The sequence below is a fragment of the Aotus nancymaae genome, unplaced genomic scaffold, assembly GCF_030222135.1.
Source record: "Aotus nancymaae isolate 86718 unplaced genomic scaffold, 86718_ANA_hifiasm-v0.15.2.pri h1tg000077l, whole genome shotgun sequence".
Taxonomy (NCBI): domain Eukaryota; kingdom Metazoa; phylum Chordata; class Mammalia; order Primates; family Aotidae; genus Aotus; species Aotus nancymaae.
The window spans coordinates 5,462,357-5,485,052 of NW_026988492.1; the positions used below are offsets into that span (position 1 = coordinate 5,462,357).

Consider the following 22,696-nt stretch of genomic DNA (forward strand, 5'->3'; position numbering starts at 1 on the left):
TTTAAAATTAAATTTTAAAAATTTTGTTTTTCTTTTATATGTATATTTTTAATTTTTATGGAGGCAGAGCCTCACTCTCTTACCCAGGGTGGACTTGAGCTCCTGGGTTCAAGCAATTCTCCTGCCTTAACCTTCCTAAGTGTTGGGATTACAGGCATGAGCCACCATGCCCAGCCGAGGGTGCCTGTTACTTTAAACCCTCACCAAGAGAGTAGCATCAATTTATTTTTAATATAAGTAAAAACTAATGTCATCGTTTTACTTTGCATTTACTTTCCCATAAGTTAGGTTGAGTATCTTTTAGAGTTTGAGGCTTATTTGAATTTTCCATTCTGTTAACTCTCTTTTATAAAACTCTTTATCTTTCTAATTTTTTTATGATAATTATTTCTATATTAGGGAGATTCATTCCTTGACTATAATGCGCCCCCTCATTTGTCATTTGTCTTTTGACTTTGGTATTGTAGCTTTTGCTATGTAAATATTTTTAACTTTTATATGATAAAATATATCAATTTTTTTGCTTAGAGCTAAGAAAGGCTTCCCCATTTCAGGGTTATTTTAAAATTATCCTGTTGTTTCCTCTAATACTTTGTGATTTTATTGCTTTCATTTAAGACTTCAAAGTATCTGGAATTTGGGCCAGGCACCAGTGGATCACGCCCATAATCCCAGCACTTTGGGAGGCCAAGGCAGGCACATCACTTGAGGCCAGGAGTTCAAGACCAGCCTGGCCAACATGATGAAACCCTGTCTCTACAAAAATTATCTGGGTGTGGTGACGCATGCCTGTAATCCCAGCTACTCAGGAGGCTGAGGCAGGGGAATCACTTGAACTTGGGAGGTGGAGGTTGCAGTGAGCCAAGATCACTTCCAGCCTGGGCAGAAGAGGGAGACTTTGTCTCAGAAAAAAAAAAATGTATCTGGAATTTATCCTAATATATGAATAGTATCCAATTTATTTTTTTCCAGTAGGCTACCCATTTGTCCCACCACCATTTCTTAAATAATCCATCTTTTCTCAGGGATTTAAATCCTACCTTTAATATATAGTAAACGTCAATTTGTATTGGGGTCTGAGTCTCTGTTTTCTTGTATTGATTTGTCTATTTATATGCCAATATATCATATTGTTTTAACTTTACAGCTTTATAATATGTTTTAATATCTGAAATGGCTTATCACACTTATTTTCAGAAACTCTCTTCTTTTTTTGTTACTGTTTGTTTTTTTGAGATGTAGTTTTGCTCTGTCACCCAGGCTGGAGTGCAGTGGTGAGATCTCCACTCACTGCCACCTCTGCCTCACCGACTGGAGCGATTCTCCTGCCTCAGCCTCTTCAGTAGCTGGGACTACAGGTGCACACCACCATACCTGGCTAATTTTTATGTTTTTAGTAGAGTCAGGGTTTCACCATGAGGGCCAGGCTGGTTGCTGTTTGTTTACTTTTTAATATGAACTTTAGAATCCGTTCGCCGAGTTCCAACAAAACCTGGCTGGCATTTTTCTTGGGATTGTATCATATTAACAGATGAATTTAGAAAGAGTTAACATCTACGTGATGTTTTGCCCGCCTGCAAACGTGAGGCACCCTCCTGTTTGTTGACCTTTTTTTGTTTCTCTCAGTAGTGTTTAAAGTTTTCTTCATATAAATCATGGAAATTTCCTGTTAGGTTTGTTCTTAGGTTGTTTATCTTTTTTATTGCTACTATAAAAATGGAGGGTTTTTTTCCCATTATGTGTTCTCATCTACTGTTTTTTTTGTTGTTGTTGTTTATTTGTTTTTGATTTTTAAGAGATAGGGGTCTCACTATGTTGCCCAGGCTGAGCTCAAGCAATCCTCCCACCTGGCTTCCCAAAATGTTGACTGACAGATTTCAGTATTCTTTTTCTTTTTCAGACAGTCTTGCTCTATCACCCAGGCTGGAGTGCAGTGGCACAATCTCGGCTCACTGCAACCTCCGCCTCCCAGGTTCAAGCAATTCTCTTGCTCAACCTCCCAAGTAGCTGGGACTACAGGCATTTACCACCATGCCCAACTAATTTTTTTATTTTATTTTATTTTATTTTTTTAGTAGAGACAGGGTTTTGCCATGTTGGTCAGGCTGGTCTCGAACTCCTGACCTCAGGTGATCCATCCGCCTCAGCCTCCAAAGTACTGAGATTACAGGGGTGAGCCACTACACCTGGCTCAAGTATTCTTATTTATACAGATGAGTAGACTCACACTGATATAGATGACTCACTCAAAATCTCACCATGAGTTATGTCGGAGATGGAACTTGACCAGGGTCTTCCGATTATGCCCTCTATACCAACTTGGAGATAGAAACCATCTTCTTTTTAACATATACTTTGGTGACAAATACCTATGATGTCTCTCACATGTTTGTTCCTTCTCAGAGCTTAAAGGAACCTCAAAACATGATCTAACCCAGTCTCATTTTATTTATGCAGAGAATGGTGCGGTATTATCAGGGAGCAGACTGAAATTCACAGGTGCAAGAGGGAAAACTAAATTTCTATGTGCTTCTGTCATCTTTGACCAATTCCTTTCTCATGAGAGCAACTTCAAAATGTCAGGGAGGCTTTTCTCCATTGGAGTTGGAAATCATACCTTGCAGCCTGGATTATACTTTGATTTGGCAATGCTATTTTATTCACTCTCTGCTGAATTTTTTCGTGAAACTGACATTACAAGGACGGTTTCTATTCTACATACTTGTTTAAAATACTGCATTTTGCTCTGCTACTATAAAATGCACAACAGAAAGTTTTGTTTTGTTTTTTTTCTTTTTTGGTTGCAGCACATTTTATTTTATTTTAAAGTAATTGTAGTTTCTGGTGACCACCGTCTTCTGTTTTTTCAAGGAAGCTGAGAATGGAAAGGTGGCCAGTTATTACTCTCAGTGACCTGCAGAGGGAGCTCAGTGGTTGGTTCGTTTATTTTTCCTCCAATGTCCGCAGGTCCATTAGTTAATGTGGGAGAATTTAGAACTATGTTATCATCAGCTTGTGCCTTATCAACTATAGTTTTTTTTTGTTGTTGTTTGTTTGTTTGTTTTGAGACAGAGTTTTGCTCTTGTTTCCCAGGCTAGAGTGCAATTGCACAATCTTGGCTTACCACAACTTCTGCCTCCCGGGTTCAAGCGATTCTCCTGCCTCAGCCTCCTGAGTAGCTGGGATTACAGGTGCGCGCCACCACATCTGGCTATTTTTGTATTTTCAGTAGAGACAGGGTTTCACCATGTTGGCCAGGCTGGTCTCAAACTCCCGACCTCAGGTGATCCACCCTCCTCAGCCTCCCAAAGTGCTGGGATTACAGGTGTGAGCCACCACGCCCTGCCTCAACTATGTAGTTTTAAGGAGTCAAGGTAATTGTTCCTTTCCCTACAGTTTCACTATATAATGGTTACCACTATGGGACTGGGGTCAGTGCATAGGTAGTTTTAGTCAAATATACTCTGCAGTGCTTCTGAAAACCTCTGGAAAATCTCCCTTCTAGGGCTGGACCACAAGACATCTTCTGGCTTGGGTGCTGGGGAAATGTGGTATTAGACCAGGAAACCCCAGAAACAAAGAATAATCATTTTCTTTTCTTTTCTTCTTTTCTTTTCTCTCCTTTCTTTCTTTCTCTTTCTTTCTTTTCCTTTCTTTCTCTCTCTCTCTCTCTCCCTTCCTTCATTTTCTTTCTTTCTTTCTTTTTTTCTTTCTTTCTTCTCCTTCTTCTCTTTCTTCTCCTTCTTCTCCTTTTTCACAGAATCTTGCTCCGCTACCCAGGCTGGAGTGCAGTGGTGTGATCTTGGCTCACTACAACCTCCGCCTTCTGGGTACAATCAATTCTCTTGCCTCTGTCCCCAAGTAGCTGGGAGTACAGGCATGTGCCACCATGCTGGGTTAATTTTTGTGCTTTTGGTAGAGAAGGTTCGAGCCAGGCTGGTCTCGAACTCCTGACCTCAGGTGATCCACCTGCTTTGGCCTCCCAAAGTGCTGGGATTATAGGCGTGAACTACTACCCCCAGTCTTCTTCTTCTTTCTTAAAAAATAATTAGGCAGCAGGTGGTGGCTTGCATCTGTAATCCCAGCACTTTGGGAGGCTGAGGTGGGAGGATCACTTGAGGCCAGGAGTTCAAGACCAGCTTGGGCAACATAGTGAGATCTCTTTTCTACGAAAAATAGAATTAGCTGGGGTGTTGTGGCATGCACCTATAGTCCCAGGTACTCAGGAGGCTGAGGTGGGAGGATCACTTGAGCCCAGGAGGCAGAGGTTGCAGTGAACTGAGATTGTGTCACTGCACTCCACCCTGTGTGACAGAGCGAGGCCCTGTCTCGAAAATAAATAAATCATTTTATTTGCATTTTCTCAGACTGATTTCTTCTTGGTAAATGTTTTCCTGTTTAAGTGAGGTCCCCTTAGCATCTCAAAAATGAAGAGTAATAGAATTCATAACAGATTAAAAAACATCCATTTTAAGAGCAGCATTTTATTTTTTACATTTTAGAGATGAGGTCTCACTATGCTGCCCAGGCTGGGCTCCAACTTCCAACCTCAAGAAATCCTCCAAACTCAGCCTCCTGAGTTTCAGGTGTGAGCCACTGCACCTGGCCTAAGGGCAGCCTTTTAAATCAAGGGCACTGTGATTGCAAAGCATCCTGGCCTGTTGACCTGCATAGTGCTTTTGTAAGAGATGCTGAGAAGCCAAGGTCCTACAGAAGTCGAGGAAGATTTTTTTAAAAAGTGATCTCACTGAAAGATTGAAATATCCCCCAGGTTTGCCTCCAAAAAGCAGAGGGTAATTCCTGAGGGTGAAGTCAAACCTAAAAGGGCTATCATCCTAGTCAGACTGAGGATCAGACTTAGGCAAATTGAGATGAAAAATGTTCTTTCAGCAGGAATCATTTTCTAAATTTCAGTTATGCAGGATGATTTCATTCAAATGGGATGATCAATTCTCCAATTAAAATGTGAGACTAGAAAAGTAATATGGTAGGAGCACATTTCCTGTGTGCCACAAACTTGATTTTATTTCAGTAACGGGAAGGGATGCTGCACAGCCTTGATAAGACTGAAGAACTCTTCTGGGTGCGGTGTCTCACACCTGTAATCCCAGCACTATAGGAGGCCAAGGCGGATGGATCGCCTGAGGTCAGGAGTTCAAGACCAGCCTGACCAACATGGTGAAACCCCCATCTCTACTAAAAATAAAAGAAATTAGCCGGGTGTGGTGGTGCGCACCTGTAATCCCAGCTACTCTGGAGGCTGAGGCAGGAGAATTGCTTGAACCTGGGAGGCGGAGGTTTTGCAGTGAGCCGAGATCGCGCCATTGCACTCCAGCCTGGGCGACAGAGCAAGACTGTCTCAAAAAAAAAAAGACAGGAACTCGATGAAGGCGCTAAATTAGTTGCAACAGAATAATTCCTGGGACCTTTGTTAGCATGCATGAACTTATCTATGAACCAGGGAAGCCTTATTCTCAAAGGTAGAATTTTTGTAATCTTGCCAGAGGAGGAGTTTATGGTTTATATCTATGTCAAAGGCAACGTTATTGTTGCGGTCTTGTTCAACGTCAACAAAAAGCAGCAGAACGGTAGAGTGGAAGAGGCTGATTAAATTCATAAGTTAATGTCCTTGAATTCAAGGTTGCATGACCTAAACGCATGGTGTTTGTCAATGTCTGGGTGCTCAGTAAACATATGTTGAATGAATTTAATGAATCACTTTTTTCTACCACTATGAACTGCACACCTGGGCCCATTTCCTGAGATGACATAAAGGAAGCACCTATGTGCCTCTGCAGGCCATTGGGTGTCTTCTTGGGCTGGATTCAGAAAACAAAGGGTAAGCAGCTGACCCAGGGCGGCCCAGATGGCTGCCAAGAGACACAGCTGGAGAGGAGGGGCTTGCGGAAAAGAACCTGGCTGGCTTGGGTGCTGGGGAAACGTGGCGTTAGACCAGGAAGCTTTAGAAACAAAGAAGCTTCCTGCTGGGCCAAGGGATGATTATCTTCATTCTTCTTCTTTTTTAAAAAATAATAAATTAATTAGGCTGGGTGCGGTGGCTCATGTCTGTAATCCCAGCACTTTGGGAGATGAGTTGGGAGGATCGCTTGAGCCCAGGAGTTTGAGACTAGCCTGGGCAACATGGCGAAACTCCATCTCTACTTACCAAAAATACAAACAATTAGCCAGGTGTGGTGGCCTACACCTATAGACCCAGCTACTCAGGAGGCCAAGGGAGGAGGATCACCTGAGCTACAGAAGTGGAGGCTGTAGTGAGCTATTATTGTGCCACTGCATTCCAGCCTTCGTGACAGGAGTGAGACTCTGTCTCAAAAATAAATAAATAAACAAATAAAATTCATTAATTATCCCAGCTTTAATAAGGTATAACTGGCAAATAAAAATTACATTACAGTACACAATATGATGTTTTGAACTACACATACGTTGTAAAATGATTAAATTCAGATAATGTACGTTTCCATCCCCTAACATATTTATCGTTTTTAAGAATAATTTATTTTTTATTTTCACTTTTGAGGCAAGGTTTCCCTCTGTCACTCAGGCTGAAGTACAGTGGCATGATCATGGCTCACTGCAGCCTTGATCTTCTGGGCTCAAGTGATCCTTCCACCTCAGCCTCTGGAGCAGCTGGGACCACAGGTATGCACCACTATGCCAGGCTAATTTTTTTGCTTTTTGTAGAGATGGTGTTTCACTGTGTTGCCCAGGCTGGTTGAACTCCTGGGCTCAAGTGATCCTCCCTTCTTGGCCTCCCAAAGTGCTAAGATTACAGACATGAGCCACCGCACATGGCCTTTATCACATTGTTTTTTGTGATAAGAACCTTTAAAATATGTTCTCAGTAATTTTCAACTATAGGCTACATTAGCTGCATTATTATTAGCTATAGTCTTCATGCTGTACAATAGATCTCCACAGCTCTTCCATTCTATCTAACTGAAACTTTTTGTACACTTTGACCAACCTTTTACCATCTGCTTCCTTCTGACCTGACTTCCACCGCCACCCACCCCCCTCCAGCCACATCCATTTCTTTACTTTTGAAATTATGTGTTCTTTGTTTCAAATCTCAGGAGTAATGTGTGTTCCTTGTGAAAATAAAGAGTAAAGCACAAAGCAGAAAGTTACCCATAGTCCTGGTACCCAGAGCAGGGATCGTTCAGATTTCAGTGTATGACCCTTTCGTGCTTTGGCCTAAATATGCCTGTGTATACATATGGATTTTTATACTAGCACACAGGTGGGCTTTTACATTAGGATTTCTCATACATAGTGTTTCACATGGTTAGTATTATTAAAACACAGTATTTCTTAGAACATGTGTTTTATGTCTGCATAACCTAACCAGTGCATGAGACTAACTCCATCAGGTCAAATGCTGGCTCTTGGCTCTTCCATTTGATCACTATGTGACTTCAGACAACTTACTAATTTCCGTATACTTTAGTTTTCTTTTCTTTCTCTTTTTTAATAAAATGTTAGTTCCATTATTTACTTATTGAGTTTCCTTATCTGTAAGATGAGAAAGATAATACCTATTTCACATTGTTGTAATGGAGATTAAAATATGTTAATCAGTAAAGTGTTTAGAATGACAGACACATAGTGAACTCTTAATAAATGTTATCATTTACTACTAACATTAGTAATATGAGCAATAGTGTGAGTAGTAATTTAACAAGCCTCTTAATTGTGGGATATTTAGGTCCCAGATTTTTGATACTGTAATTCATTAGAACATTCTTGTAGATAAATTTTTGCACACTTATCTGATTATTTCCTCTAAGTGTAACTGCTGGGCGTGCATAATTTTAAAGTTTTGGTCCATTTTGCAAACTGTTCTCCGGAAACTTTGCACCGTTTCACTTTGCAGTCAACATTGAAAAGAATGCCAATGTGCTTCCTTTAAAGGCTGTTATTTAAAAATCTGTATGTGAATTCAGTTTTTCTTTAATTAGAAGTAAGAGAATTCTTTCCATATGTTTATAATCAGTTGTATTAAATCTTTTGTGGGTTGCATCCTTTTCCATGAACTGAATTAAATTGAACACATAAGTTTAATCTATTTATGTTATATATAGTTATATTTTAACGTATTTTATATAACCCACATTTATTGTAAACACTTTATTTCTACCACATTGTCTTGTGTTTTGTGTTTACAATATACATACATTTCTTCTCTTCTGATTTTGCCCTTTTCTGCTTTCTACTGGAATGATTACATTTTCTTAATTCCCTTTTCTTACTTGGCTGCTGTTTTGGAAGGTATATATTCTATTATTCTATTTCTGTTCTTCTGTGGCTACTTTCCAGTTTTTAACTTTGTTCCTGAATTAACAAAGCCTTTACTTGTTGTTCTTTTTTTAAGACAGAGTCTCACTCTGTTGCCCAGGCTGGAGTACAGTGGCGCAATCTGGGCTCACTGCAACCTCCCCCTCCCAGGGTTAAAATGATTCCCATGCCTCAGCCTCTTGAGTAACTGGGATTACAGACATGTGCCACAACACCTGGCTAATTTTTGTATTTTTAGTAGAGATGGGGTTTCGCCATGTTGGCTAGGCTGGTCTCGAACTCCTGACCTCAAGCGATCTACCATCTCGTCCTCCCAAAGTGCTGGAATTACAGCGGGGAGCCACTGACTTTACTCAGTAGTTATTTCTGTCTTCCTCTTGCACAGTACACAGTTCTTGGAATGCTTAACTCCCTATCCCTCTGACTCTCCTCAGTCAAACGTGTCATTGTTATCTAGTGTTTTATTTCACTTTCGTACCTCATTCCTGAACACTGTCATCATTCTTGTATAGCTGTTCCTTGTTTAGATTTTTTGAATGCTTACCAATCTCATTGCTTACCACTGCTTACCATTGCTTTTACATCTTATTTGTTTCTTCTGGGTTTAACGGTTTCTTCCAACATTTAAAGAAATCAAAAGAATTTAAAGAAATCCTTTAAGTGTTCATTCAATGAGAGTTAATGGGCTAAATGCTCTCGGTCTTGGTTTGTCTGAAAATATATTTTTTTTTTCGTTTTTTCTTTTTTTGAGGTGGAGTTTTGCTCTGTCGCCCAGGCTGGAGTGCAGTGGTGCGATCTCAGCTCACTGCAACCTCCGCCTCCCGGGTTCAAGTGATTCTTCTGCCTCAGTCTCCCGTGTAGCTGGGATTATAGGCACATACCACCACACCTAGCTAATTTTTGTATTTTTCTTAGGGGGTTTCACCATGTTGGCCAGACTGGTCTTGAACTCCTGACCTCAGGTGATCTGCCTGCCTCAGCCTCCCATAGTGCTGGAATTACAGGTGTGAGCTACCATCCTGCCCTGAAAATATTTTTAAGTCTCCTTCACACTTGAACAATAGCTTGTAAAAGTCTAGATTAAGAGTTGTATTCTTTCAGCACTCTGAAGGTATTATCCCAATGCCTTTTGGTTTTTGTTGCTCCTATTAGAATGTATTTACTATCAGTCTAAAGAATGCCCTCTCTGGTGACTTTTAAGATCTTCTCTTTGTTTCGTGTTTTGCATTTTTATCTTGATGTATTCAGATGTGGACTTGTTTTATTTATTTTTCTTACAGTGTGTTCTACTTCCTGAATCCACAGATTCATGTCTTTAATAAAGTCCAGAAAATGTACAGCCATTCTCTCTATAATACTGACTCTCCTCATTCTCTTAATTCTCTTTCTGCAACTTCTATTAGATGTGTTTGGCTATTTTCATTCTAACTGAATATCTCTTTCTTAAAAATATATTCTTATTGATGTAAAAATTCACATAAAATTAACCATTTTAAAGTAAAATTTAGTATAGCCACAATGTTATATAACTATCACCTCTATCTAGTAAGAAATATTTTCATCATTCTGAAAGAAAGCCTTATACACGACAAGTAATTGGTCTCCATTCTCCTATTCCCCCAGACCCTGACAACCAGCGATTTGCTTTATTTCTCTATGGACTTACATATTCTGAGTGTTTTTGCATCTTTTGATCTGTGTACTGCATGTTGTATGATTTCTTCAAATTTACTTTCCAGTTCACTGATTCTCTAATCAGCTGTGTCTAATCAGGTGAAACCTAGCTCCTGAGTTTTTCATTTCAATTACTCAATTTGTTTTTGTTTTGTTTTGTTTTAGAGATAGAGTCTTACTCTGTCACCAAGGCTGGAGTGCAGTGGCACAATCATTATGCACTGCAGTCTTTCATTTTTCTTTTCTTTTCTTTGTTTTTTTTCTTTTTTCTTTTCTTTCTTTTTCTTTTTTTTTTTTTTTTTTTTTTGGTACAAGGTCTGGCTCTAGTGTGCAGGCTGGAGTACATACAGTAGTGTGATCTTGGCTCACTGTAACCTCTAAATCCTGGGCTTAAGCCAATTTCCCACCTCAGTTTTTCAAGTAGTTGGGACTACAGGTGCACATGCACATCACCACGCCTGGCTAGGTTTTCGTATTTTTAGTAGAGATGGGATTTCACCATGTTGCCCAGGCTGGTCTCAAACTTTTGAGCTCAAGTAATCCACCTGCCTCGGTCTCCCAAAGCATCAGGATTATGGGCATGAGCCACCACACCCAGCCACTCACTGCAGTCTTTAATTCCTGCACTCAAGCAATTATTTTCCCTCAGATCCCCAAGTAACTGTGACTACAGGTGCATGCTACCATGCTAGCTAATTAAAAAAAAAAATATTTAGAGATGAGGACTTGCTATGTTGCTTAGGCTGGTCTTAACTCCTGGCCTCAAGTGATCCTCCCACCTTAGCTTCCTAAAGTTCTGGGATTGCAGGCATGAAATGCCCTGCGTGGCTAGATTTTTATTATTTTTAAATTTTTGTTTATTTCTTATTTTTACCTGATTTCATTTTTGATAATGTTCTATTATTTCCTTATGTTTTGATTTCCTTTCTTTCTGACATTAATCATGTCAAATACTCTTAGTTTATAATCTATAAGATTATCCAGTTTTCTGAAGTCCTTGGGTTCTAATACTATCGTTTATTATGTCTGCTGGTTCTTAATCTTGGTGGATTATTTCCTCAGGCATTTTAGAGGTTTTGATTGTGAGCTCATCCTCTGTGAAAATCTTGTGCAGCCTGAGTTTGGTCCCCTGGGGGGTTTTATTGGCTGGAACCATTTTCATACTCTTTTCTTGGCTTTTCGTGAACCATGCTGATAGTGTGAATTTGAACCCAAATTTGAATGAAGTGCAGCTATAAATTTCCAGGAAGGACTTTTTTTTTCTGACTCCCAGTGCACTAAGTAACACAAAATCTCTCTCGTAATGCCACTGCGTATTACATGGATATTTATCTAGTCTAATCTTTTATTGAGATTGTTGTTCTTTAAGTGTTCCTACTTGCTGTAGGAGTCTTGACTTGTATGAGACGAAAACTCTGCCTTCTATCTTAGCAGGGATGCTAAAACCCAAGCCCCAAGGTTACTGAGGCTGACTGTTTCTGGGCAGTCACAGTATCAGCTCACTCGCTCACGGCTCTGGTATTCAGCTCGCCCTTTAAGCTGCATTTAAAATCATGTTTATCCTACATTATGCCATATTACCAGATGTTTGTAATGGTTTGGTTTTCAAACCATCTCTTTAAAAATGGAATTTCCCCTCTTTTGGTTCAGTTGCAGCTGACATAATATTTTCTGTAGGATGGAACTGGAGCTTCAAGAACCACCTATGCATTCTCCCCAAAGACTTTCAAACCTGAATTCAGATGCAGTCTTCCCGAATACTTATCATGAATGGAGGGCCTTCATGTCACACACAGAGCACACTCTCGCCGGAGTTTTGCAATGTGGTAGCCTTGGGAGAAGGTTCAAAGGCACAGCTCAGGACATACTGTACAGAGACTTGATGTGGTGCCACCAAGTTGCTAGGAGGAAAGATAAAGCAATGGCAGACAGACCTATCTGAGCCCCAGTCCTTTGAAATGAGCCCCAACCTTCTGGAAATAGAAGGCCTGGGAGGAAATGGTACAAATCCAAGGTGGCTCTTGGCCTTGGAAAGGTGAATTTATATAATCTGCCTCGTGTAGGATACTGGCTGAGAGATGCAGGTAGGGGACTGTGTTAGTCTGTTTTGCTTTGTTATAAAGGAACACCAGAGTCTAAGTAATTTTTACAGAAAAGAGGTGTATTCGGCTCGTGGTTCTGCAGGCTATATATCATGGCACCAGCATCTACTCAGCTTCTGGTGAGGCCTCAGGAAGCTTCTAGTCATGGTAGAAGGGAAAGAGAGTCAGTGTGTCACATGGTGAGACAGTGAGAAAGACAGAGAAGGAGGCTCAGGCTCTTTTTAACAACCAGCTCTCATGTGAATTAACAGAGGGAGAACTCACTCATTACCATGAGGAGGGCACTGAGCCGTTCATGAGAGATCCATCCTCATGATGCAAACACTCCCCACGAGTCCCCACCGCCACCACTGGAGGTCACATTTCAACATCTGGGTGAGACAAACATCCAAACTATATCTGGAATGTTCACTTTCTAGTCAAAAGCAACCAGAAAAACTGTAGTTCTAAATTTGAACTTCCTCCCAAGTGTCTCACTTAGGAGGAAGATCTGTCACAGATGTAATACTGGTTTTATATGTTGCAAATAATGACTATTCGAGCTTGCAAAACAACAAACCCCATTTGCTCTAGCTCAACCCATGAAGTTAGTAGGGCAAACTTAGTGTGAAAAAAGGTCATACGTTGGCTGGGTGTGCTGGCTCACGCCTGTAATCCCAGCACTTTGGGAGGTTGAGGCACGTGGATCACTTGAGGTCAGGAGTTTGATACTAGCCTGGCCAACATGGTGAAACCCCATCTCTACTAAAAATACAAAACTTAGCTGGTCGTGGTAGCACATGCCTGTAGTCCCAGCTACTCAGGAGGCTGAGGCAGGAGAATTGCTTGAACCCAGGAGGCAGAGGCTGCAGTAAGCTGAGATTATGCCACTGCACTCCAGCCTGGTAACAGAGCGAGGCTCTATTTTAAATTAGTGTCATGGAAGCTTCTTGAACTCTAGGTTAAAAGGTTGAAATGGAAGATAGTTTTAAGAAGAGATAGTTTAAGGAAAAAAATACAAGTCTCCAGACCTCTTAGTCAATGTACCTAGTCAGTTCCTTAGAGTGACAAGTATTTTTATTAATTTCATTACAGAGAGCCTGGAATTAACAGAATCAGATCAAGCTTTGGGAAAAACTGATGCTCAGAAATAAATAACTGATGCAGTCAGTTGTCCAATAGCTCACTGACTGGGGGCAGGAGGTCTTTTATATAATTAAAGTATGGAAGTGGGCCTAGGATTACCCAGAAATGTGCTGGTGAATGGTGTGGCAGCGATCTCATTATTTCATCTATCTGAAATGAACGTGCACAACTTCATGTCATTTCCTGGCCTCAGATGCTGTGAAAAAAACACGCCACTCTAAAATCTAGGTTTCCCTTCCTGAATAAACAGCTAGACCTCCTTTCTCAGACTTCCTTGTGTAACTGAAGTGCAGGCTCAGTTACTTGCTTCTTGCAGAGTGCAATTAACAGGGGTGAGGTCTGGTATAAAGAAAGTGACTTTATTTTAAGGCTTAGCTTAGGGAAGATGTACAGGCTCCTGCCTTTAAGGGGACTGCTTCCCTCTGGGGGCAGAAAGCAGAGCTTTTAGATGGGACCCTGGCCTGAACAGCATGCAGAGAGGGAGCGAGCAGGTGCAGGGCCTACCGACTCGCTTTGTTGCCTTAGCTACTGGGTGGTCCAGCTGGTGCCATCACGGGCAGAGCTGGGTTGTAAGGTGGCCATTGGCTTGAGATTCTCTCCAGGTGGGAGCAAGTTCCATCGTGCTCCTTTAGGTTGCAGATTGCGTGTTGTCTCTTGAGGTGATCTCCTGGTGGGAGAGGGTTGCAGCTCTGGAGCTTCTAAGTAAACTGGTAGTTAGATCATCTGGCCATGTAGGGAGTGTCTGGCAGGTGGAGGTTTTACTTGCATTTCGAAAGAGCTAAGTGGGAAGTGGGGAACAAGGAAAAAAAGGACGAAAGGGAAAAGAAGAAAAAAGTAATTAACAAAATAACTCATTCTCTTTCTCTTGGAGAAATGGGGTACTCAGTTATACCTGCAGTTCGGGGTTTTTTTGTTTGTTTGCTTGTTTTTTTGATGGAGTTTTGTTCTTGTTGCCCAGGCTGGAGTGTAATGGCATGATCTCGGCTCACCACAACTGCTGCTTCCTGGGTCCAAGTGATTCTCCTGCCTCAGCCTCCCAAGTAGCTGGAATTACAGGCATGCACCACCTTGCCCGGCTAATTTTGTATTTTTAGTAGAGTTTGAGGTTCTCTATGTTGGTCAGACTGGTCTTGAACTCCCGACCTCAGGTGATCCACCCACCTCGGGCTCCCAAAGTGCTGGGATTACAGGCGTGAGCCACCACACCCGGCCGAGCTTTTATATTTCTATGATGTTGAGCTAGTGCACATTTGGGTTTATTTTGTTATCTCAGCCTAACCTCCCTGAACTAATGCAGAGCATAACCAGGATGCCAAGGATTTTAGAGGTCCTGTAAGCCTGTGTGTGTGACTCCCAGTATAATTACTTTTTCCTAGTTCTTTGATGAAAGGTGCTGTGTAGTGTCTCTGGCCATCACCCAGAGCCTGGCACCTGTGCTCCCTGCCCTTGCCATCTATGGCAACCCAATCGCCAACCAGCCTTTGTCTAAATGTGCCTGGCGATTCTGGACACCTGGTGATTCAAATCCCTGGGCATCTGAAACTGGGCCATGTGTTCTCCTGCCACACCCTCCTAGAGCGTTGGGTTTGACTGAGTGATTTTTAGAGGAGAAAACGCATGATTTTCATATTAAAATAAACATTCATGGGTAGAAGGCAAAACTGGATGAATTTCAAAGACCAAGCATAAGACTTCAAAGAGATCTTAGGCTTGCATTTGCACTTCTGGATCAAGCCTGCAGACCTCTCCTGGGGCACACGTTCACTGTGTTTTGGGTAGTCAGAACTGTACTTTATTTATTGTTATTCTAAGGGCTTTTAGGTTTTAATCCAATGGCCAAATATTTTCTTTCAATACAGTGCAGACACCTAATTCAAGGGTTGTTAAATATTATTAGAGCATCAAATCACTTGTTATTGGTCTCTTTTCCCTTCCCATATCACCACGCCCCCCGAAAAAAAAGTGAAGGAAGATATTTACTACCCTAGAATATAAACTATGAAGTAGATTTTAGATGTGAGTCTCCCAGCCCACGTGGGGAAGAACCAAGCTGTCTTTCAGCCTGTGGCTTCAGAAGCCCCCTCCCCTCCGCAGGATGCGCTCCCAGCTCCCCACGCCCCCACTTTTCAGAGAAGCAAGAGTAAACCTTCAGGCCCACAGGCCACTGTGTTTCTTCACCCTCAACCTAGACAACTCTCGAGTCTGTGTTTTGGAATCCTGTGCAACCTGGTCATCATGGACAGAATGGCCAACTTCTGCTCTGGGCATCCTTGTGTTTAGTGCCTGTGCTGGGCACTGTTTTTCTCCCAAAAGTTCATGGCTTCTCCATCTACTCGGGGAGAAAATCATCTCCTCAGGAGCTACCAGCTGACTTGCAAAGACTTTTTCGTTTCCATCAGCAGCTCATTTCATATTCACAGTCCACGCGCCCCTCGCAGCACTCAGTCCTGCCTGTGGTGTCTCCTGGGATTGCTGGGCACGTGTTTATTCAACTTGGAGTCACAGTCTTCCGAATGAGGAAAATACACCCAGGGTCAGATTTGCTTCCGGAGAGGCCTCAAGCAAAGCTGGTGGAGATGGGCCAGCACCAACCAGAGGTCCTGGAGGCAACGCCTTGCCTCGAGTTCCCTGAGGACCAGGAATTGCAGCTAATATCAGAGGAGCTGGGGCAGTGTCTGGCAGTCAGCACCATGTGCAGAAATGGAAGGCAAATGGGAGAGGCTGAAAAGGCAAGGATTGGAGACATGTGTATGCCTTGCCCAAAGTGGGTCAGCCTGTTTATAGCCTGGAACCCTGAGAGCAAAGCAGCAATTATTTGCAATGAGAATCTCCTGATTTAAAAAATATATATACTTATTTTGACTAGGTAGTATATCCAGAGGAAAAACATCTCCAAAGTGCTGGGCTCTGTGGCTCACACCTGTAGTCCCAGCACTTTGGGAGGCTGAGGTGGGAGGATCACTTGAGCCTAAGAGTTCAAGGCCAACCTTGGGAACATAGTGAGACCCTCATCTCTACAAAAATTAAAAAAATCAGCAGGGGATCATGGTGCACCTGTAGTTGCAGCTGCTTGGGAGGCTGAGGTAGGAGGATCGTTTAAGCCCAGGAGTTCGAGGCTGCAATGAGCCATGATCACACCACTGTGCTCCAGCCTGCGAAACACAAGACCCTGTCTCAAAAAAATAAATAAATAAAAATTTTAAAAATTCCAAAGTGGACAAAAGGACCTACTTTCACCTTATCCCCATGAGACTGTTTTCTTCCCCCAAGGCAACACTTCTCCTAGTTTCTCATTTATGGTTCTGTAGTTTATGCACGTGTAAGCATATGTGTTTGCATTATTTATTTGTTAGTTTATCTGTTTATATTTCACAAATGGCACATTCTATACCACTTTTCATTATGATGCTTTTGGCTGCAAGTAACTGAAAATACCTATTAAAAAACTTAGCCTTTATTCGATGTAACAATAAGTTGAGAGGTGGGTGGTTCCAGGGATGGGTTGAAACACATCTTGCGTCCTAGAGTCCTCTTGCAGAGGTGGATTTCCTCCCCTTGGCTTCAGGCCACAGCCTTCTGGGAGTGCAGAGTGCTCCCTGCATCACTTCCTGACAGGTCAAGAGCAAGGCTGGGGCAGGGCCTTGTCTAGGGCTGCCAGAGGACCACGTGGCCAGAACAGTGAGTTATGGCCTATATTAGAGGAGCTGGGACCCGATTATCCAGCATCAATTGCTGAGTGGGTTCTTTCTCAGTTATTTCTCATCTTTGGATGAGGAGAGTTCTTCCTCTGGAAGCTATTAACGCTTCTGGGACGATCTGAATTATGTTCAAGGCTAGCAGGAATCCTTTCACCAGAGCCTGTGAGTTCCTGTAAACATTTCCCCACCATGTCCTGGAATCAGGCCTTGTCCATACCTTTCCCCATCCTGTGCTGCCTTTTTTGGGTCTCAAGATTTCAGCGTAAGGCCCCAGCCCTGGTCCGACACCTGTCCGTGTTTTCTCAGATGTGAGATGGGTGTGTGTGCTCCTCGGGTAGGGAGTCTCTGAGCCTGGAGGACTTCTTGCCCCTCTTTCCATAGCCCTTCCTCACCACCAGGCTTCAGGGGACAGCTGACTTCCAGTTGTGTTTCTGTTTCTTGTTTTGCTTGTTGTTTCTGAGCAATTCCCCAGTGGAGAAAGGGGAATAGCCCATTCGCTCCTGCTCTGGGAGACTGGCCGAAGCTTCTGCTCCTCAGGTCACGCCAGTGCCACTTCCCCATGGTAAACGTCTTTCTTTTTCACATTCTTTTCTTTTTTTCTTTTTCTTTTTTGAGACGGAGTCTCACTCTGTCACCCAGGCTGGAGTGCAGTGCTGAAATCTCAGCTCACTACAACCTCTGCCTCCAGAGTTCAAGTGATACTCCTGCCTCAGCCTCCTGAGTAGCTGGGATTACAGGTGCCCATCACCATGCCCAGCTAAGTTTTGTAATTTTAGTAGAGACGAGGTTTCGCCACATTGGCCAGGGTGGTCTTAATTTCCTAACCTCAAGTATCAGCCTGCCTTGCCCTCCCAAAATGCTGGGATTATAGGTGTGAGCCACTGCACTCAGCCCATAATGAATGTGTTTCATGTCAGCCCACTCTGAGGATGACAGGCACCAGGAGATGGTATTTCAGTCCACTGTTATTTGTCAGATTACATTAAATTAACATGCTTTATTTATTTAGTGTTTATTTAAGACAGAGTCTTAGTCTGTTGCCCAGGCTGCAGTGCAGTGATGCACTCATAACTCCCTGCAGCCTCAAACTTCTGGGCTCAAGCAATCTTCCCATCTTAGCCTCCTGAGTACCTGAAACAACAGGTGTGAACCACCACACCCGGCTAATTTTTAAACTTTTTTTTTTGTAGAGACAGGATCTCACTATGCTGCCAGGGTTGGTCTCGAATTCCTGGCCACAAGTCATCCTCCTGCCTCAGCCTCCCAAAGTGCTGGGATTGGCCAGGCGTGGTGGCTTATGCTTGTAATCCCAGCATTTTGGGAGGCTGAGGTGGGCAGATCACAAGGTCAAGAGATAGAGACCATTCTGGCCAACATGGTGAAACTGTCTCTACTAAAAAATACAAAAATTAGCCAGGCATGGTGGTGCATACCTGTAATCCCAACTGCTTGGGAGGCTAAGGCAGGAGAATCACTTGAACCTGGGAGTCAGAGGTTGCAGTGAGCCGAGATCGTGCCACTGCACTCCAGCCTGGCGATGGAGCGAGATTCTGACTCAAAACAAAAAAGTGCTGGGATCACAGATATGAGACACTGTACCCATCCCAACATTTATTCATTTAATTAAGAGAAAGCATGGGATGGCTTCAAGGTTAGCCCTGGAGAGCTTTTTTTTTTGTATTTAGTAGAGATGGGGTTTCACCATGTTGGTCAGCCTGGTCTTGGACTCCTGGCTTCAGGTGATCTACCTGCGTCGGCCTCCCAAAGTGCTGGGAGAAAGTACTTTTTAAACTATGAAGAACTGCATAAATCTGTGGACACTTTATGATTACCACTGTGACAACATCAGTCTGAGTTGGATCTTCATTCTTTAAGAGGATCACTCACTCACCCATAAGACAATGATTGATCGCCTATCCCTGTGCCAAGCCACAGTCCAGGGGTTGCACGTGCTACACTAACAGCAGCATCTCCCAGGAGGGACAAATACCCTTTTCCACCATGAAAGCCACCGACATTAGAGCTGAGGTGGATCTTCACACTTGGGTTGTCTGAACTTGGCTTCAATTCTAGCCCATGTCTTATCAATCTGAAAAACTAGTAACCCTGACCGGGTGGGTTGGCTCACATCTTTATCCCAGCACTTTGGGAGGCCAAGGCAGGCAGATCACCTGAGGTCAGGAGATCGAGACCAGCCTGGCCAACATGGTGACACCCTGCTTCTACTAATAATATAAAAATTAGCTGGGTGTGGTGATGTGCACCTGTAATCCCAGCTACTTGGGAGGAGAATTGCTTGAGCCCGGGAGGTGGATGTTGCAGTCAGCTGAGATTGTGCCATTGCGCTCCAGCCTGAAAGACAGAGCAAAACTCCATTTCAAAAAAAAAAAATTACTACCCAGTAACAGTCAAGGTGGGTCTGAGGGCCACTTGGGGTTTGGAGAGCTGCCGTTAGGATGATCTGGGTTATATTTCTGTATTCAAACTATGTTTCCACTTTCTTTTGGTAGGAAATTGACCATTTTCATATGCTTTGGCAAAAGCAACTTCAACCATGCCATTCATTCTTGTCAGTTTTGGTTCTGCTGAAAATGCCGACATTTAAAATGACATGTATTTTGCCCTGTGGTGAAACGCACAGAGTGAAAATCTAGAAAGCCTCTGGTTTACCATGCTCCTGTCATGTGGGTGTGTGAGTAGGACTAGAGTGGAATTAGACTGTGGGCTGGTCACCAATGGTAACATGAACTTGGAAGGGTGCATCAGGAGCTGTCCAGTGACTAAAAGTGAGTGAAGCTCACTGCGGAGACCGTGACCCTGAAGTCAGACAGCCCAGGCTTAGTTGGGCCTCTCTTTGACTAGCCAAGGGGACCTTATTTTTCTCAGGTATAAAATTGGGATCATAAGACGTTTCTGAATTTTTAATAAGCTATCTTAGGTAAAGTGGCTAAATGATGGCCAGGCACAGTGGCTCACGCCTGTAATCCCAGCACTTTGGGAGGCTGAGGTGGGCAGATCACCTGAGGTCAGGAATTTGAGAGCAGCCTGACCAACATGGTGAAACCCCATCTCTACTAAAAATACAATATTAGCTGGGTGTGGTGATGCATGCCTGTAATCCCAGCTACTCAGGAGGCTGAGGCAGGAGAATCGCTTGAACCTGGGAGGTGGAGGTTGCAGTGAGCCAAGATTGTGCCATTGCACTGCAGCCTGGGCAACAAGAGCAAAACTCCCTCTCAAAAAACAAGTGGCTAAATGAACATCAGTTATAAATGAAAAATTATAGGGGGATGGGACTTGATATCAATTCCAAAGCAAAAAATATACTAGGAAGAATAAAAGATTTGAAAAAGACAAGGCTTCTATAAGAAACACATACTTTAAAGGGTTATAAAAATAATATAGGCTAAAGCACTGTTTTTTTTTTTGTTTTTTTTTTTTTGAGACTGAGTTTTGCTCTGTTGCCCAGGCTGGAGTGCAATGGCACTATCTCAGCTCACTGCAAACTCTGCCTCCCAGGTTCAAGTGATTCTCCTGCCTCAGCCTCCCAAGTAGCTGGGATTACAGGCGTGTGCCACCATGCCCAGCTAATTTTTTGTATTTAATAGAGATGGGCCTTTCACCATGTTGGTCAGGCTGGTCTTGAACTCCTGGCCTCAGGTGATCCACCCGCCTCAGCCTCCCAAAGTGCTCGGAGAAAGCACTTTTTAAACGATGTGAAGAACTGCATGAATCTGTGGACATATTATGATTACCATTGTGACAGCATCAGTCTGAGTTAGATCTTCATTCTTTAAGAGGATCACTCATTCATCCATCAGACATTGATCGAGCCTCTGCTCTGTGCCAGCCACTGTTGAGCTATGGAGCAGCGGCCAGCACAGGTGAGGCTCCTGCCCTCAGAGGGCCAGGAGGCCAGCAGGACAGACAGACAATCAGTAGCAGTGACAAGGTGATGAAAGTTAAAGACCCCGAGGGTGTAATAGGACTTCAGAGCAGAGGCCTAACTGCCTAAAGAAGTCAAAAGCTCCGCTCAGAGGAGATGACTTACCTAGAAGAGCTCCCAGGAAGTCAGAGCCAGGGAGGGAACCTGGGGCAGGTGTGTTAGTCTGTTTTGTGTTACTATAAAGGAATACCTGAGGCTGAGTAATTTACAAAGAAAAGAGATTTGTTTGGCTCACGGTTCTGCAGGCTGTACAGGAAGCATGGCACCAGCATCTATTTCTGGTGAGGGCCTCAGGAAGCTTCCATGGAAGGTGAAGGGAGAGCAGTCATGTCACATGGTGAGAGAGGGAGCGAGAGAGAGAGAGAAAGAGAGAGAGGGAGAGAGAGAGAGGAGCCAAATTCTTTTTAACAACCAGATCTCATGTGAACTCATGACCATGGGGACCGTGGGGAGGGCACCAAGACATTCATAAGGGATCCGCCCCCCATGACCCGAACACCTCCCACTAGGCCCTCACCTCCAACATTGGAGGTTATATTTCTTTTTTTCTTTCTTTCTTTTTTTTTTTTTCAAGATGGAGTCTCACTCTGTTGCCCAGGCTGGAGTGCAATGGCACGATCTTGGCTCACTGCAACATCTGCCTCCTGGATTCAAGTAGTTCTCCTGCCTCAGCCTCCTGAGTAGCTGGGACTATAGGCATGTGCCACTACAGCTGGTTAATTTTCGTATCTTTAGTAGACATGGAATTTCACCACGTTGGCCAAGCTAGTCTTAGAACTCCTGACTTCAGATGATCCGCCCACCTCAGCCTTCCAAAGTGTTGAGATTGCAGGTGTGAGCCACCACATCTGTCCTGGAGGTCACATTGCAACATGAGATTTAGAGGGGACAAACATCCAAATTATTTGACAGGCACGTGTTCTGCCGTCCCAGGCAGAGGGAACAGCCCACGCAAAGACTGGGTGATGGGAGACAGCTTGGCACAGATGAGGAACTGAGACCAGTGCTAGTAATATCAGCATGGAAGCAGCGGGAGCCACAAGAAAGGGGAAAGGATTGGAAACTTACTGGAAAAAGAGGAGCACAAACATTCTCTTTGGAGGGGAACATAGATATTTTAGGACACGCCATCTGAGACAGCTCCGAGGGACGTGAGATGTGACAGGCACCAGCTCTGAAGCAGGTTTGCCGAGGGGTCTGCAGGGAGCTCAGAGTGTGTCGCATCCACTGGTCAGGGCAGTTCCCAAAGTGTCAGCAGCCCTGGCTGGGTAGGAGGGAGGTAGGAGGTGAGGGACCTCGGAGCTGAACAGTGTGGGGCACTGGCATTAGCACTGTGGCCACCGCAGTGGCCAGCCACAGGGCAGCACTTACATATTAGGGTTGCAAAAGTCTTACACAGGCAGAGGGATTTCTCTAGAGCTTCCATGAATTTTTTGTGACATCCATGGGTGCCAGAGGGCAGGATCTGTTCTTTGACATTTGCTTCCCAATTCTCACAGGGACCCAAAATCAAGCTGGGCAGCTATCCAGTGGTTCCTTGGCCTCATTCCACGTGGCTTTGTGTTTTTAAGGTTCGCTTACTCCAAAGAATTAAAATGCTTTATAGACTTCATGTAGCAGCCTCGTCAGGAAGAGGCTGTTTCAAAGGGAAAGTGACATTCATGCATGTGACTTGGGGGAAATGGGCAAAGATAGGCACTGAATGGGAGCTTTAGGCACACTGCAGTGAGTCAGGACTTTGAAATCAGATGCACCATGTCTTTTATTGCTGCTGTTTTCTTTGAGACAGAGTTTCACTCTTGCAGCCCAGGCTGGAGTGCAATGGTGTGATC

The 22,696-nt window shown here is 43.4% G+C and overlaps 1 protein-coding gene across 6 annotated transcripts in view; it reads left to right on the forward strand.

Moving 5' to 3' along the window:
* The window catches only part of MTPAP (mitochondrial poly(A) polymerase), a 119,185-nt gene that overhangs the window by 51,214 nt on the left and 45,275 nt on the right, over window positions 1-22,696 (forward strand). For 2 of the 6 annotated variants that reach the window (XM_064368527.1, XM_064368528.1), the window contains exon 9: window positions 3,094-3,191. The exons of the other annotated variants lie outside the window; for them this stretch is intronic. In XM_064368527.1, coding sequence (XP_064224597.1) covers window positions 3,094-3,191 — 98 coding nt within the window. The remainder of the gene's footprint in view (window positions 1-3,093; window positions 3,192-22,696) is intronic. 6 annotated transcript variants of the gene reach the window in all.